This window comes from Phlebotomus papatasi, chromosome 2 (genome assembly GCF_024763615.1).
Source record: "Phlebotomus papatasi isolate M1 chromosome 2, Ppap_2.1, whole genome shotgun sequence".
Taxonomy (NCBI): Eukaryota; Metazoa; Arthropoda; class Insecta; order Diptera; family Psychodidae; genus Phlebotomus; species Phlebotomus papatasi.
In genome coordinates this window covers 26,169,270-26,184,089 of record NC_077223.1, presented here as the reverse complement: position 1 = coordinate 26,184,089, position 14,820 = coordinate 26,169,270, and the positions used below count along the sequence as shown (strand labels likewise).

Genomic DNA, 14,820 nt, shown 5'->3' with positions numbered 1-14,820 from the left:
CTAAAATCCTGAAAAGCCAAAATCCCGAAAAGCTAAAATCCCGAAAACTTAGATATCAAAAAGTCAATATCCCAAAAGCTAAAATCCTGAAAAGCCAAAATCCCAAAAAGCTAAAATCCCGAAAGTTAAAGCCCCGAAATGCCAAAACCTCGAAAAGCCGAAATCCCGAAAAGCCAAATTCCTGAAAGCTAAAATCCCGAAAACTAAAATCCCGTAAACCCAAAATCTCGAAAGCCAAAATCCCAAAAAGTCAAAATCCCGAAAGCTAAAATCCCGAAAAGCCAAAATCTCAAAAAACCAAAATCCAGAAACCTAAAATCCCAAAAAAACAAAATCCCGCAAAGCCAAAATCCCGAAAACTTAGATATCAAAAAGTCAATATCCCAAAAGCTAAAATCCCGAAAGTTAAAACGCCGAAATGCCAAAATCTCGAAAAGCCAAATTCCTGAAAGCTAAAATCCCATAAACCCAAAATTCCGAATGCCAAAATCTCGAAAATCCAAAATCCCGAAAGCAAAAATCCCGAAAATCCAAAACATCAAAAAACCAAAATCCAGAAACCTAAAATCCCAAAAAGCCAAAATCCCGAAAACCCAAAATCTTGAAAGCTAAAATCCCAAAAAACCAGAATCCCGAAAGCCAAAATCCTGCAAGATAAAGTTTCGAGAAGCCAAAATCTCAAAAGCCAAAATCCCGAAAAGCCAAAATCCCGAAAAGTCAAAATCCCGAAAGCCATAATCCAAAAAGCCAAAATCCAGTAAGTTAAAATCCCAAAAAGCCAAAATCTCGAAAATCAAAATCCCGGCAACGAAAATCCCAAAAGTGAAATTATAACTGTCAGGTACTCCCACGATTCCACCTGTGCTTTGTTGGAGGTAAAGGGAAATATTCTGTGTTTTTGGGAAATCATTCTACACATTTTGCTACGTATAATTTCGTCCATTCGGGACTTTGGCTTTTAGAATAATTCTGACTCATTTGGGATTTTGTTTCTCGAGATTTTGGCTTTTCCGGAATTTTGGCTTTTCCGGATTTTAGGTTTTCGGGATTTTGACTCATTCAGGATTTCGATGCATTCGATATTTTGACTTTTAGTATTTCGATCCATTTCGAATGTCGTCTCTTCCGAATTTTATCGTTATGGATTGTGGCGTTTCGGGATTTGGACCCATTCGGCATTTGGCTTTCGAGATTCCGACTCATTCGAGGTTTTTTCTCTTCGGGATTTTAGCTTTCAGGGTTTTGAGCCAACACTGATTAAGCCTTCTTATTATCACTTGTTCTGATCCTTCAACAATAATGGTCCAAGTGGCAAAAATTCGAACCATCTTCAAGGAAATCCAAACACTTTTATCAACAAAATAACAAACTCGTTATTGGAAGACAAAGTCCTTATGTGAATCCGGCACTAACTTATTAAATCATCCAATATGTAAATTGTATGCTTTTTGTTGGGGGACAAAAATGTAATCTAAATAATCTATTTGCTTTGTAAATACCAAGAAAATTGCGTTTTTTTATTCTTAAAAGTTTAAAGTATAGGATTAGGATGAGCATTCCAAGCATTCCGCAGTGTTTTTCGCTTAGCTGTTTCTTTTATCAAAATTGCGATTGAAAACTAAATTATCTGTCTGGACCATGTGAAATTTGCTATTTTAATTAATTTCATTAATTAATATGAAATACATCATTTAAAACCGTGGATTATAGGTAATTTCGGCTTCCGTTTATTAATTGATTGGTTCAAACTATTGACCTGCAAAATGACGATGAACCATTGTCAATGCTTTTGATAATGAACTTTAATTTGTCACATCAGTTGCATAAAAGTTAAAAGTGATAAGAGTAGGGGGAAGTGGAGTGTTTTTAAATTAGGACGCCTATAAAATAGGGTCTTTTTCTTATTTTTATATGGTATTAGCCTTAACAATAATGTAATTTAGTTTCACAATTGGTTTATGGAGCTAGAATGTATCATAGTAAGGTCCAATTCCATTTAAAATAGGAGAAAAAATCCTATTTTAAAGCTGTCCCAATTTAAAGATGATCCCACTTTCCCCCTATTGATTTTTCCTGTTGAAAACATACTCGTGATATTTGTAAATTTTAAGTTAAGTATCTAGTTTTTTGCGTCTCCGGAAATATACGTTTTAAGGGATGATTTATTATATGTGAAGTTGAGAGGTAAAAAGTGGATATGAGGCCATATATTGTGATCAATTTCTCGGAAATTCATTTGCCCAACAATGACGACCCATTTGGTGGGAAAATGTATCCTAGGACCCTTTGTCAAGCTAGAAGAGAAGTGTTGTAAAAGCTCATCTACTTTTATATTCAGCTACACACTCGAAAAAAAAACGTCTCTTTACATACGTTTGGTCAACGACTCTTAAGGAAAATTCTTTGAATCATTTTTCACATCATTTAACAAATGCTGTCAATTCCTATCCACTTTCATTTTCCCTCGGTTTTCTTCTTAAACTACCCCTTCCAACTTTATAAAAGGTGTAAATTCTGTCACACACAACAAAAAGTAGAACGGGGAATACAGAAAGTGAAAAAAAACGTGAAAATGTGTGAGGCGCGAATTGCATTTAACGATTTTTCACCTCATCAATTTTTAATACAACCATACGCGACTTCCTCGTGACACTTGACACAGCCCTTTTTCTTTTTACATCGCGTTGATTTTCCATCGAGTTGATACCAAGATAAGATTAATGCCGTTTCTTTTTAGAATTTTGTTATAAAACAGTAAGACGGTGATGGACAGTATTTCTCAATGCGTAAATTAGTAAATTAACTAATCTTCTCAATTCTGAAATAAAGAGAGCTTAAAGATTTAAGGAAAACTAGAGAAATATGTAACATGGGGTATATGAAAACGGTGAAAACTCCAGATATTTATTTTTACACTACTTGGACTCATGTTGACCATCTTCAGTGGACAAGGATCTCTGTAGTAACTATGAATTCATATAAGTCTCGTTCTCTAAAGTCTAATATCTAATAAGAGTAAAGAAGAAAACAGCTCAAAAGCCAATCCGTGTTTTAATAAATTCCCCCTATGTAAAATATTAGATGAGTTCATATATTCTGTCAGTAGAAGAGGTCGAAAGTTTGGAGTGGTATATCTCAGCTCCTGATGAACATAATTGGATGGGTGAACTATTGTTGGAAAGCTTGGCTCATTAGCTTTTAGAATCTGGTATATGTAGTCTGTTATGAGTAAACCATGGTCATCCAGAACCATTTATGTCGAAGAAAACATTTTTTGCAGCGTCATTTTTGACCATCTACTGCTGGGACCAGGAGTGATCCACAATTCTCGCACAAGGACTATTCGTTAGAGGAACTCAAAGGGTATAATTTGTAGAAGAAACTTTTTTTTTGGACATCTTCCTTTTTTTTATTCATCGACTTTTGCAAGAATTTTAACATTTTACACGCATAGAAAAAAATGACAGAAATCCTTCTATCTCATTTTCTGGACAAACTAATGAAGATATCGACTTGGAATGTTCTAAGTACTCCCCCATAAGTTGATCCAAGGAATCCAAATGTCACTTCAATTTCACCCCAACGTCTATCCTTCTCCTCCAGAAACCACTCTTTTAGGATTTCTGTAATTTTTTCCTTGCGTTTAACACTTCAAAATTCTTGCAAAAGTCGATGAATAAAAAAAGTAAGATGTCCAAAAAAAAAGTTTCTTCCACAAATTATACCCTTTGAGTTCCTCTAACAAATAGTCCTTGTGCGAGAATTGTGGGTTACTCCTGGTCCCAGCAGTAGATGGCCAAAAAAGACGTTGCAAAAAATGTTTTCTTCGACATAAATGGTTCTGGATGACCATGGTTTACTCATAGCAGACTACGTATACCAGATTCTAAAAGCTAATGAGCCAAGCTTTCCAACAATAGTTCACCCATCCAATTATGTTCATCAGGAGCTGAGATATACCACTCCAAACTTTCGACCTCTTCTACTGACAGAATATATGAACTCATCCAATATTTAATGTCAAAATTAAAGATTTTCTGTTCAAAATAAAATATTTATGACGTTTCTTATATTAAAATTAAGATTAAGATTATATAACGGGCTTCTGACCTAGGCTTTAATAGCTCTCTGTATCTCCCACGCTCCTTCTTTGATCAATTATTACTAGATACAATATCTTTTTTTCAGAATTTAAAGATTTTTAAAATGTCTTCTCGGCCACCTTTAAAAAAATATTTTTTTAGAAAATTTAACATTTTCATTTCAATTTCGTTGTTGTGAAGTTTTATGTGTTTGATGTAAATAGCTTGATAACTGTGCCCAGTTAGCTGAAAAAAGAAGCGTTTTCAGCATATTTTTGCTGAGTCGATCAGCAAAAATATACATTTTTACAAAAAAAAATTCTATGTACGCAAAGCTTTTAACCCTTTAAGGACGATTGGAACACCGGTGTCCCATAAAGAAAATATTTTTTCCTGAATTACCTAAAGTTATTTTTTTCTTATGTTTGCACGTAATTGCAAAGTAGAAGGTTGAAGGAATTTAGGATATTTTTTGCAAGTCTCCAACTATTTGACAATATAGTAAATTTTTAAGCTCAAAAATGACGATCTCATAATGAAAATTAATTTTAATTATTTTTTATGCTTATAATTTTTTTATGCAAAACCGTTTTGGAAAATGAAACTGCAATACTCAAATATAATATTTTTCATTAAAGTAAAAATTATAATTCATTGGTATTGTCAGAAAAATTACTTAAATTTTTGGGCTATTTTTGTTCCTATCGTTCATAGAAACAAAAAATACACCTAATCAGACTCAGTTGGATTTTCTAAGGTTAGATGTAAGGACCTTTTACTGATTTTGTTTATCGGTTTCATTTTTATTGCTAATTTTCGGTCCGCAAAAACTGTCTCGTCGTTAAAGGGTTAAGAAAGAGATGTGAATTTCGGTTAAGGGAAGGTTTTGAAGGTTCGTATTAAAAAAGGAGTCCAAGATTTAAGATTTTTTACTGAATGCCACACACACCGAATCAATTATATCACTATTTCAAAAAAATCTCTTACTTATTGGGTTCATAATTCTGCCTTACAAAATTCCTGGAAGTCCTTGGATTTTCCTCTACAGGAAAATGAAAATGTAGCGGCATTTTTTACGAAGGTGCCCTGGTTAACTCAGCTTCGTACCACTTTTGCCCACCTCTGTAAGCTTCATTTTCCCCGAAAATATTACACCGGACACTAAAATTTGGGCATCACTACTTAGATGGAACTTTCATTTACTTGTTTTCACCATTTGTAGAAGGTATCACGCATTAAAAATCAATTTTAAGCTATTTTTCTAACACATGTTTTTTGACACTCGGAAAACCATTTTTTCCCTGCATTCTGACAGTTAGTTAAGAGCTTGGTTAGGTATGATTCTCTCATAATCACATCTAATGTAATCCTCAGATTTCTCTAACACCTCAAATTGGTCTTACAAAACATATTTCGGACGTAACTGATTTCAAAAATGACCAGCCACTTGAAATGAAATGTAGGAAGTTCCACTTTAAAACAAGAAAAATTGAATAAGAAATACTCAAAATACATCGAAGTGGCAATTAAAGAATCACATCTACCATAAACAGTCTAGTTTCATCACTGGACAAATCAGAAAGTAGTAATCACTCCTATTGTAATCCTTGTTTTTTTCTCTAACGTCTCGGATTGGTCTTACAAAACATTTTTTGAACATCAGTGATTCTTAGAATTACCAGTGATTAATTTAAAGTTAAATGTGAAAAATTCCACTTAAAAACAAAGCAAATTGGAGAAAAAAAAATCTCAAAACGCACCGCATGGGCAATGAAAGAATCACACCTACCATAAGCAGATTCAGGCTTAATGTTTAATTTGACAAATGTAAAATAAAAGCATCTCATGAAGTCTCATTTTGATGGGGAAGTGCGTGTTTTCCTTCGAGATTTTAGTGAAAATTGTTTAATATCCCAAAATTTTCTTGTGAATTTATTCAGTGGAATCTCTGATGAGTCAAATATCTCGAGCGGAATGCACAATGTGACCCAAAACAGTGAGGAATTCTCAAATTCGGTGGTCAGTAATTTTGACAGATGTTTTTACGAAGCTGCAAAATTCAATTTTCCTGAGCTGCAAGGGTGGTAATTTTTATGAATTTTCCTTCACCCACAAAAACGCCACCCTTCTAGCAAAAGATTTTCACGGTAAATATTAACCCTAATAAACTCTCTATAACATGGAATAGTTGCTTTTCCGAAAAGACACTTGCAGTGTGCAAAAATGCATAAAATATTACACATCAGAATTACGATTTTAGGCCCATTTTTTATTTTTGCCATTTGGATCCAGGAAAAAAGACCTAGGCTTCTAAGTTTGTCAGGAAATGTGAGATGTAGGACTAGCTTTTAGATTATATGTCTATGGATGAAAATCATTTAGTAACTTGGAAAAAATCAACTTTTACGAAGCTGCAACATTACGAAGGTGCAAAACCTTCCCCTACATGAAATTTTCCTGATCTAAAATGTGTATTGGAGCCATTGGAAAGCAAAATAAATTAACCAAGAGCAAATGAATGTCAAGTTGAACTTCCTGATTATTTTACATATGTCTTTGTACTCACCTACTGGATGATTCATCGATGTTTCTTCAAATATCTCAGCTTCTGTGGTCCAAGGGAAAACTGGGTTTAGTTTGGGTCCAAACTTTGTGGGAACACGTTTCACCATTTAAAAATCGCGATCGCAAATGTGATACCCGCAAAAACCGATTTTCGTCGCTTTTAGTTCGTCTAATAACCGCTTCTGAAGAGAAAACGGTAAGGGATATTTTACTAGAGGTTTTCGAGAAATGTTAAATATTCAGCTAAAAATTCCCCTACGCCCTGTTCCGATGTTCCGAAACACCTTTAGATTTTATTTTCTCAATAACTCAGCCCTTAAAATTTAGTATATTTCTTATAGTTGGGACATTGAATTTTCGATTTCAGGCAGAAAGGAATCGCGCGAAGTGTTACAATTTATCTATATTTTTCCAATTCTCCGTTTTGCTACAATAGACATTTTTCACATTCTTTGTTATCACATTCGTTATTAACTCTCATACTTCAATCTCCCAGAAAAGGGCCACGTGAAATACTTTCCGGTACTCACAAAAAATAACGCTTAGCAGTGAATGTTTTTTAGGAAGCTTCCGATTGATGTTGGTACGCGGATCTCTATTCTTCGTATGAGCATTTGCCAAAGTGGAAAAAAAAGGATGGGAAAAACATTTCTGAGAAAATTCTTCAAGAGTCATAATATAGTTTCTCAAAGGCAGCCCTCGCTGACCTTTATACGCATTTGTTTTCTTTCATCAGGTCAAGAGGACTCTTATGAAATATTTTTAACGTGATTGCTTCTTCTAGAAGTTATTACTATAGGTTTTCCCCGGGTTTTCCTTTTAACAAATTACGGATTTAAAGTTCGAACTTCGATATCAAAAAATGATTTCCATCTACAATTTACTTTGATGAAAGAAAACGAAGACCTTTAAGAAATCCGAAGGTAAGAGAAATTGATTGATATCTTTATCCTGTTTTTGAGGTATGATTGTTGGAGAATAGAGAACTTTCCTTATTCTCTGTGGGACATCCGGAGGGTAAAAACCTCGAATTTCCTGCCACTCATCTGACCGATAGGCCATATATTTCAAGGAATGATTAAATTGATTTATTTCACTTGTAAATGGGCAAATACGTATTGTAAGTATCAAAAACTTTTCTAATTTTCCTAAAATCAACCATTTCCATTCGCAAATTTTGCTTAATGCGTCGTATAACACAAAATTGCGTCACTTCAAATTTGGCAATTGAATGAACAACAGACATACAGTTAAACATTTTATTTCACATAAAAAAAACGTATACAAAAATTCAGTTTCGTCCTTATTTTAAGTATTTTGATCCTAATATCATTTTTACAGATATTCGATAAAGCTTCGAAAATACCCATTGTGTTCTCTTAAACATTTACTTTGTTTTTTTTCTTAATTTTCTAAGTAAACGTTAAAGGTGGTTTTAAGTAACGTCAGTCATCAGGAATCTCAGGATTATTACATTTTAAATTAAAAAAACAAGAAAAAATGGCGCTATTATTTACTTTAAAGAATCATAACAAAATAAACTTTAAAATTCACTTATCTAAAATCTTATTTTACCACAACATTGTAATACAAATCGACTTCACACCATCTTTATATCACTTTGTGAATCTCAAAAGAATCTTCTCATCTTTCGTCCGCCCTGAGGTGAAGGAACAAAAAATATTTCTCATATAAAACATTTCAAATTAACTCCACACTTTGTGGCTTTCTTTCACAACCAAATCAAATATTCAAATATATAACACGCAATTCAATAAATTAAAAAAAAATGTTTACATAAATGTAACATTAAGAGAAAAATAAATAAATTGCATTAAATTAATTGCAAAATAATAATTGGAGGGAAGGTGACGATGTTTAATGTCCTAGACAGACTTACGACTTAAGCCGAGATACGGCTTAATCGGAAACTGATCGGAATGTAGTCTAATCATTATTTTGATTACGTTAAGTCGTTTCTCGGCTTGAATCATAGGTCTGTCTAGAACATAACGGCGTTATCACACTTGCACATTAAAATTTTAATGTGATTCACATTAATTGTCGCTTGTGAGCGTCCAAATATGTTATTTGTGTCTTTGAGTCACTTAATATTTGGGGTTTTTCTATTTATTGATAAAGAAGTGGACTTGGCCTGCAAAAATAAGTTTAAATTTACCTAAAGCATAAATATTTTTCACATTAAAAAATTAAAGAGAAAATCGCATTAATTTTTCGCATAAATGCTATAAATCAATTTATATCAAATTTTGCGGGCCAAGTCTACCTTTTTATCAACAAATAGATCAAATTTTGAATATAAAATTATTCAAACACACAAATTACACATTTGGACTCTCACCAGCGACAATTAATGTGAATCATGTTAAAATTTTAATGTGGCAAGTGTGATAACACAGTAAGACATATTCCGATTAAAGTTCCGCAAGGGCCAAAATCCGGAAATCCAAAATTCTGAATTCGGAAAAATGTCATAGTTATTCCAACGATGAAGAACATTTTCCGTGTTTTGAAAAATTATTCCACACATTATCTTTTATATATACTTTCGACTCTTTCAGGATTTTGACTATTCGGAATTTTAAAGGAAATCATGGAGGAAATTCGGACACCACCGAACATGGGGTAGGACTGTACAATGATTTTTATTTCTAAACTACTTGAAGCTTGTCGACCATTTCTTCAGCGGACAAGTATCCCTATAAATCCCTGTGAATTCATATAGGTCTTGTCCTCTGAAGTGTAGTAATATCTAATCAAAAAAAAATCACAGTGTTCTATGCTACCCGGTGTTCGGTGATACCCCAATTTCCTTTCTATACACATCTCCTCATCTATACATCTGTATAGAGGAATGGAGAAATCTATTTAGACAAAATATTTCCCAACAAAACTTGTGCTTTCTGCGCTTCTGAATCTTCTGAATGCTAATATAGATCTTTCAGAACGATTGAAATTTGGTTTAACTGAATTTTAATTAATTTTCTGAAAAAGATTTTCTTATCACAAATTGTATTCTTATAAATGAGATTCGTTTGTTTTATTCAATTTCAATTGATTTCAATCTCCAATTTATAAAAAAACAACTCAACAAATAAGGTGCAGGCCTCAATTCTGAGACTAAGATCGAGCTCAAAATTTCAAACTGTCAAATTTTTCCAAGATCAAGATTTCAAATTTTGACGTAATGCATTTGTGGCGGGACTTAAAATGTCCTAGCAAATCATTGCTCTACCTGCCGATTTTACTCGGAGGTTTTTTTGAATTGTAATGGTATATTCTAGTACATTCAGAGAAAATCTGTAGATTTTCGGCAGAATTTCTGCGTAGAAAATCTGCAGATTCTCGGCAGCATTTCTGCATAGGAAATCTGCATAGTCTTCATTGTCTCAACAAACATATTGTTGATTTATTAAGAAACTATAGAAGTTATAAAGAAAATGGTATGCTCTGCTTTAACAAGCATTACTGATTAAACATTTTAGATAACTAAAACGATGCAAGCAAAAATACTAATTTCTTAAAAATCGCCAATCGAATGATACAGAAACACGAAATTTAGGTCGACACTGTGTTTAAAGTTATCACTTCACTATGCTGTACTTATAACACGGCGTCGCAGAATTCTTTATTTTATATAAACACTGTGATATCACCAAGAATAACTCTATTGAATTTTGCAAACTTCAGTGAAAAATATTCCATCTTTTCTGACACAGCTGTCTGGAAAGTCTGGAATGTAGAAAAATCTACAGAAAATCAGCAAAATATCTACAGAAATTCGTCAGAGTATGCAACAGGATTCGTCAGAAAATCTGCAAAAATGTCTGACGAATTTTGTCCCAAGCCTAAATAAAATTCGTAGGAATATCTACCGATTTATCGGCAGATTTTCAGCAGAAGTGTAGATATTTTCTGCAGAAATCTTAAAAATATCTGACGAAATTATTTGACGGGCGTCTTAAGGCCATTACACATTTTGTGTAATTTTCGTTAAAAATCGCATTTTTGACAGAAATTTGACGTTTTCACCTACAGCACTGCAGGCAATTTCCTTCAAAAATGCAATTTTTAACGAAAATTGTTGTTAATGTGTGTCATTTAGATAGAACCACAATTTCAAGATTTTCCACACTTAACGAAACGTCACTTCTGAAAATCATCTCGAGCTCCCTCCACAATTTCTTGTTATCTCGCTACAAAAATTAGGGCAATAAATATCAGACAGATCGCATTAAAAATGGGAGGTCACAATGATCAAAACAGAAAATGCAAAGAAAAATTTTTTACCCTTGATAAACCTTGAAATGGTTATGCTCAGCGCGTTTTTTTTACATGTACAGGGAGTCTCGGGATTATGCATATTTTCGGGGCCGAAGAAAACCGCGCGAAATGGCTATATGCATATAGAAATTTGGAATACCCACAGGAGATTTTTAACGAATAATTTACTGTGAAACGCCGTAATATATGCAAAATATATTTAGCGCCAATTTATCGAGCTATTTTCAACGCCAGCGATTCTTAAGAAGTTGATTTCAAATTTATGGCCTCAAATATTAGCTCCTAGTGGTAGGCAAAGACGCATAGATATCGTCAGTTAAATCAGCATTTGTCGTAACTTTCTTTTGAGAACTTTTCAAGAGACGAAATTTTCAGTTCAGCATTATTTTTCTTAAAAATGAGCCCCGAATGCGATACTTTTGAGTCAAAATAATAAAAATGTCACTAATAAACTGTAAGTTAACTCGAGAAAATCTTTATAAAATGATTTAAAAGCTGAGATATTGAGATATATGTCCGATGAAATACAATATGGTTTTATCGTAACTTCCATCGTTTAAAAAGCCGTAACTTCCAATGTATGGAAATCTTGGAAGTTACAGCAATTTTCAAAAACGCATTATATCAATTTTAATTATTCTTGTGATAATAAGCGCCTATAGTTCAATTAAACTGTTATCCCTGTCCCTTGTTTTGTTTTGAATTATTGGCAGATGGGCAGGGATTTTTCCTCACTTTTTTCTCACAAATATCGAAATAATATGCTTCAATGTTGCATTATTCGCACTGCCTTTGAATAAATATATGGAGGAGTTTTTGAACGTTTTAATGAGAAATATTACTTTTTTGCTACAAATTACAAGCCATGCAAACGAGCAAAAGAAGTTACGGCAAATGCTGATTAGAGGAAATTTTGTATGGAAATTTGTCGTAACTTCCCCAAAAATGGAAGTTACAACAAATTCTGATAAATTTTTATTAATTAAGGACATTTACGATAATTTATGTTTAAAATAATTTTTAATGGCCTTATAAAAGTTTCTTTTCTCAAGTGCGTTTAATAAACAAAATTACGTCGATTTTAAATATGTATAAATCTCAAAATAGCAAAAATGAAGTTACGACAAATGCTGATTTAACTGACGACTTGTCCCATTAAGTGCCAAAGCTCAAAGCTTCTTTAAAAAAATACCACAAATGCATTTTTAACCCAAACTGAATATTTTTTTGGAAAGTTCACTGGATGTCTAAATCTAGAATATTCTTTGTATCAGTCCGTTTAAATTAGCTTGCCGAATATGTTACGGTCCGTAAAAAGATAATGATAATAATTTTACGAACCGTATTTTGTGATCAACTATTTTTTTTTAAATGTGTATGAGGGGAATTCTGTATCGCTCTGGCAATGCCATATAAAGCCCAAAATAGACACAGGGATCGACTTAACACACTTAATAGAAATTTACACAAATATGCTAACCCCTGTAAATCCTCTGTGTATGATAGTTTTAGCTGATCCTTTACCGTCAAATTTTTCGAGCTGAGTATTCCCGAGGATCAGCCTGTGTCTATTTTCGGCATAAATGGTACGCAATATCGCAGAATCTTAAAATGCATTAAGATTGGATTAAAGAGAAGATCAGAGTGCTCCTTACTGTACAAAAAATCCATTGATGTTGCACTTAAGAAGCCTTTCAGCACTCAAAGTGTGGAGATTTAATATAAATTTACTCTGAAAACGCTAATCCTTGATCCTAAATCCTCTGTGTATGATAGTTTGGGCTGATCCTTTACCGCCAAATTTTTCGAGCTGAGTATTCTCTAGGATCAGCCTGTGTCTATTTTCGGCATAACAAATTGGGTTCGAATCTTATGAGAGCCTTTTCGAAAATGCGATTCTGTGGCCGTGACATTGCCAATTCAGCTCACGTGGCATTGTCAGAAGTCACATATTTGAGATTTCTGGCAATTCAAATGACAATGAATTTTGTTAAACAAATCAACCAAGACGTACTGTGTTTTCGTAAAATCATCAAGTAAAGGGATTTCATTAAAAATTCAATGAATTGGATTTTCGAACTCATATATGACAAAAAAAAAGCTCGAATGGCATTGTCAGGTTTCGAACTCACGCGTGAAATGCCACGAAAATTACAGAATTCCCCTACTGGCCGAGGGTCGAAAAAATCATCTAAAAACTAATAAATGCCATATATTCTCTTAACTCTTTCCGGACCACAACTTCAGTAAAACTCACTTTATTGTAAGTCTTAGTGGTCAAATATGATACTTTTGTAGAGAAAGAATTTTCTCCGTCTCTGGGAAATTGGAAAACTCATGGGTACTCTCGTCCCCAAAAGAACGAAAAGGAGACAAACTTCAATTTTCCAAAAGCCAATAATATCAAATTTGTGAATTATTTTTGGGTGTCAAATGACTCCTTTACAATGTTGATCACTAAAACCAGAAGAATTATTGACCAGTATCTTGTGGGATGTCCAGGAAGTGCTAAAAAAGATACCCAGCTCCTGCTTGTCAACAGAGTCCTTAAAATATTTTTCACAATAACACTTTAAAACACATTTCTTTGAACACGATGTTATTGTAGACACATTAAGTTTTCTCAAGAGCCAAAAAAAACACTTCCTTGACAATCAGAATTCACCAAAATCCGGAAGAATAGGAAAAACTTCCCTGAAAGCAATCTTCCGCGCTGTCAAATGTCAAAATTATCGGCCAGTTGAGCAGTTTGAGCATGTTTTTTGGAAATTTAAGAAAAAAATATTTTTCGAATTTATGCAATCTGTAATTGTTAGTTATCATACTTATTGGCCCCGAGAGGTTTTTCCTTATTCTGGTCTAGAAATATCAAAAAAGTCACAATATCTGCAAGGAAGCAGAAAATCGAAAATTCACGATTTTTTACCAAGAATATCTAAACTCAGGAGTTAATTGGGATCCTGCAAGAAATATCCTAGATTTGGACATCCTTATAGTTTGTAATCATTCACAAGAATCGGATTTTTATCGATTCTAAATAGTCCAAAAAAATTCTTTTTTCCATGGTACCCAGAGGCCCAAAGGAGACGAAAGAGTTAAAATATTTTTAAACAATGAAATTTAAATTGTTTTTATAAAAACCCAAGTTAAGGAAAAGTAATAAAAAAAAAATAATAGTATTTAATTGTGAATATTGCGATAAAACAATTGTTGATTCAAGCGACGAAATTGTCTGTCTGAAAATTATCATGAAGCATATGCTTCATGCAGCTCAAAAATGGCGCTAAGTCCCAAGAAGTAATTTTGGCGGGAAATAAATTGTCTACTAATTAGTGATATTTGTAAAATAAATACTATCTATTCTTACCTTGCTAGTTTGTCTTTTGCATCTTCCGAACTTTGAACATTAAAAAGTCCTGGATATGTTCACTTGTGGCAGCGAATCCTGTGAATATCCAGGTGAGATATGGTCAGGAATCCCTGTCTGCATGTTGGGCACGTCACCTTCTTGAATTGGCAATCCTTGGCAGGAATTACGGGGGCTAGACTTTTCGGAATAGCCGGCAGGAGAGACTGATTTTTCAAGCTGAGCTGAAGATTGCTCAAAAGTTGAGCTGCATCGGAATTTTCTTCCGGTTCAGGTGATTGATTGCTGCTGGATGAAGCGACGGATTCTGTGTCGCCACTCAACTTGTCCAGGATGTCTTGATTTGTCTGTAGCAGGAAGACCATTCGTCTGAGGAACTCATGAGGTGCTATCCTGGTCTCTTGCTTCATCTGCAACACCTGATTGCACTGATAGATGAATTCGGTGAATCTCTTGTGGATGCATTGTGCACTGTGCTCCTCGAAGGTCTCCTCGAACATG

General features: G+C 33.7%; 1 protein-coding gene across 1 annotated transcript; it reads right to left on the bottom strand.

Annotated features, from left to right (window-relative positions):
• Nucleotides 1-7,892: 7,892 nt before the first annotated feature.
• On the bottom strand, nt 7,893-14,820 carry LOC129803278 (uncharacterized; the record flags this gene model as incomplete). Its single annotated transcript, XM_055849729.1, is given in 2 exon segments — nt 7,893-8,307; nt 14,320-14,820. A coding segment is annotated over 1 exon segment (442 nt), but the record flags the coding sequence as incomplete, so codon positions are not given.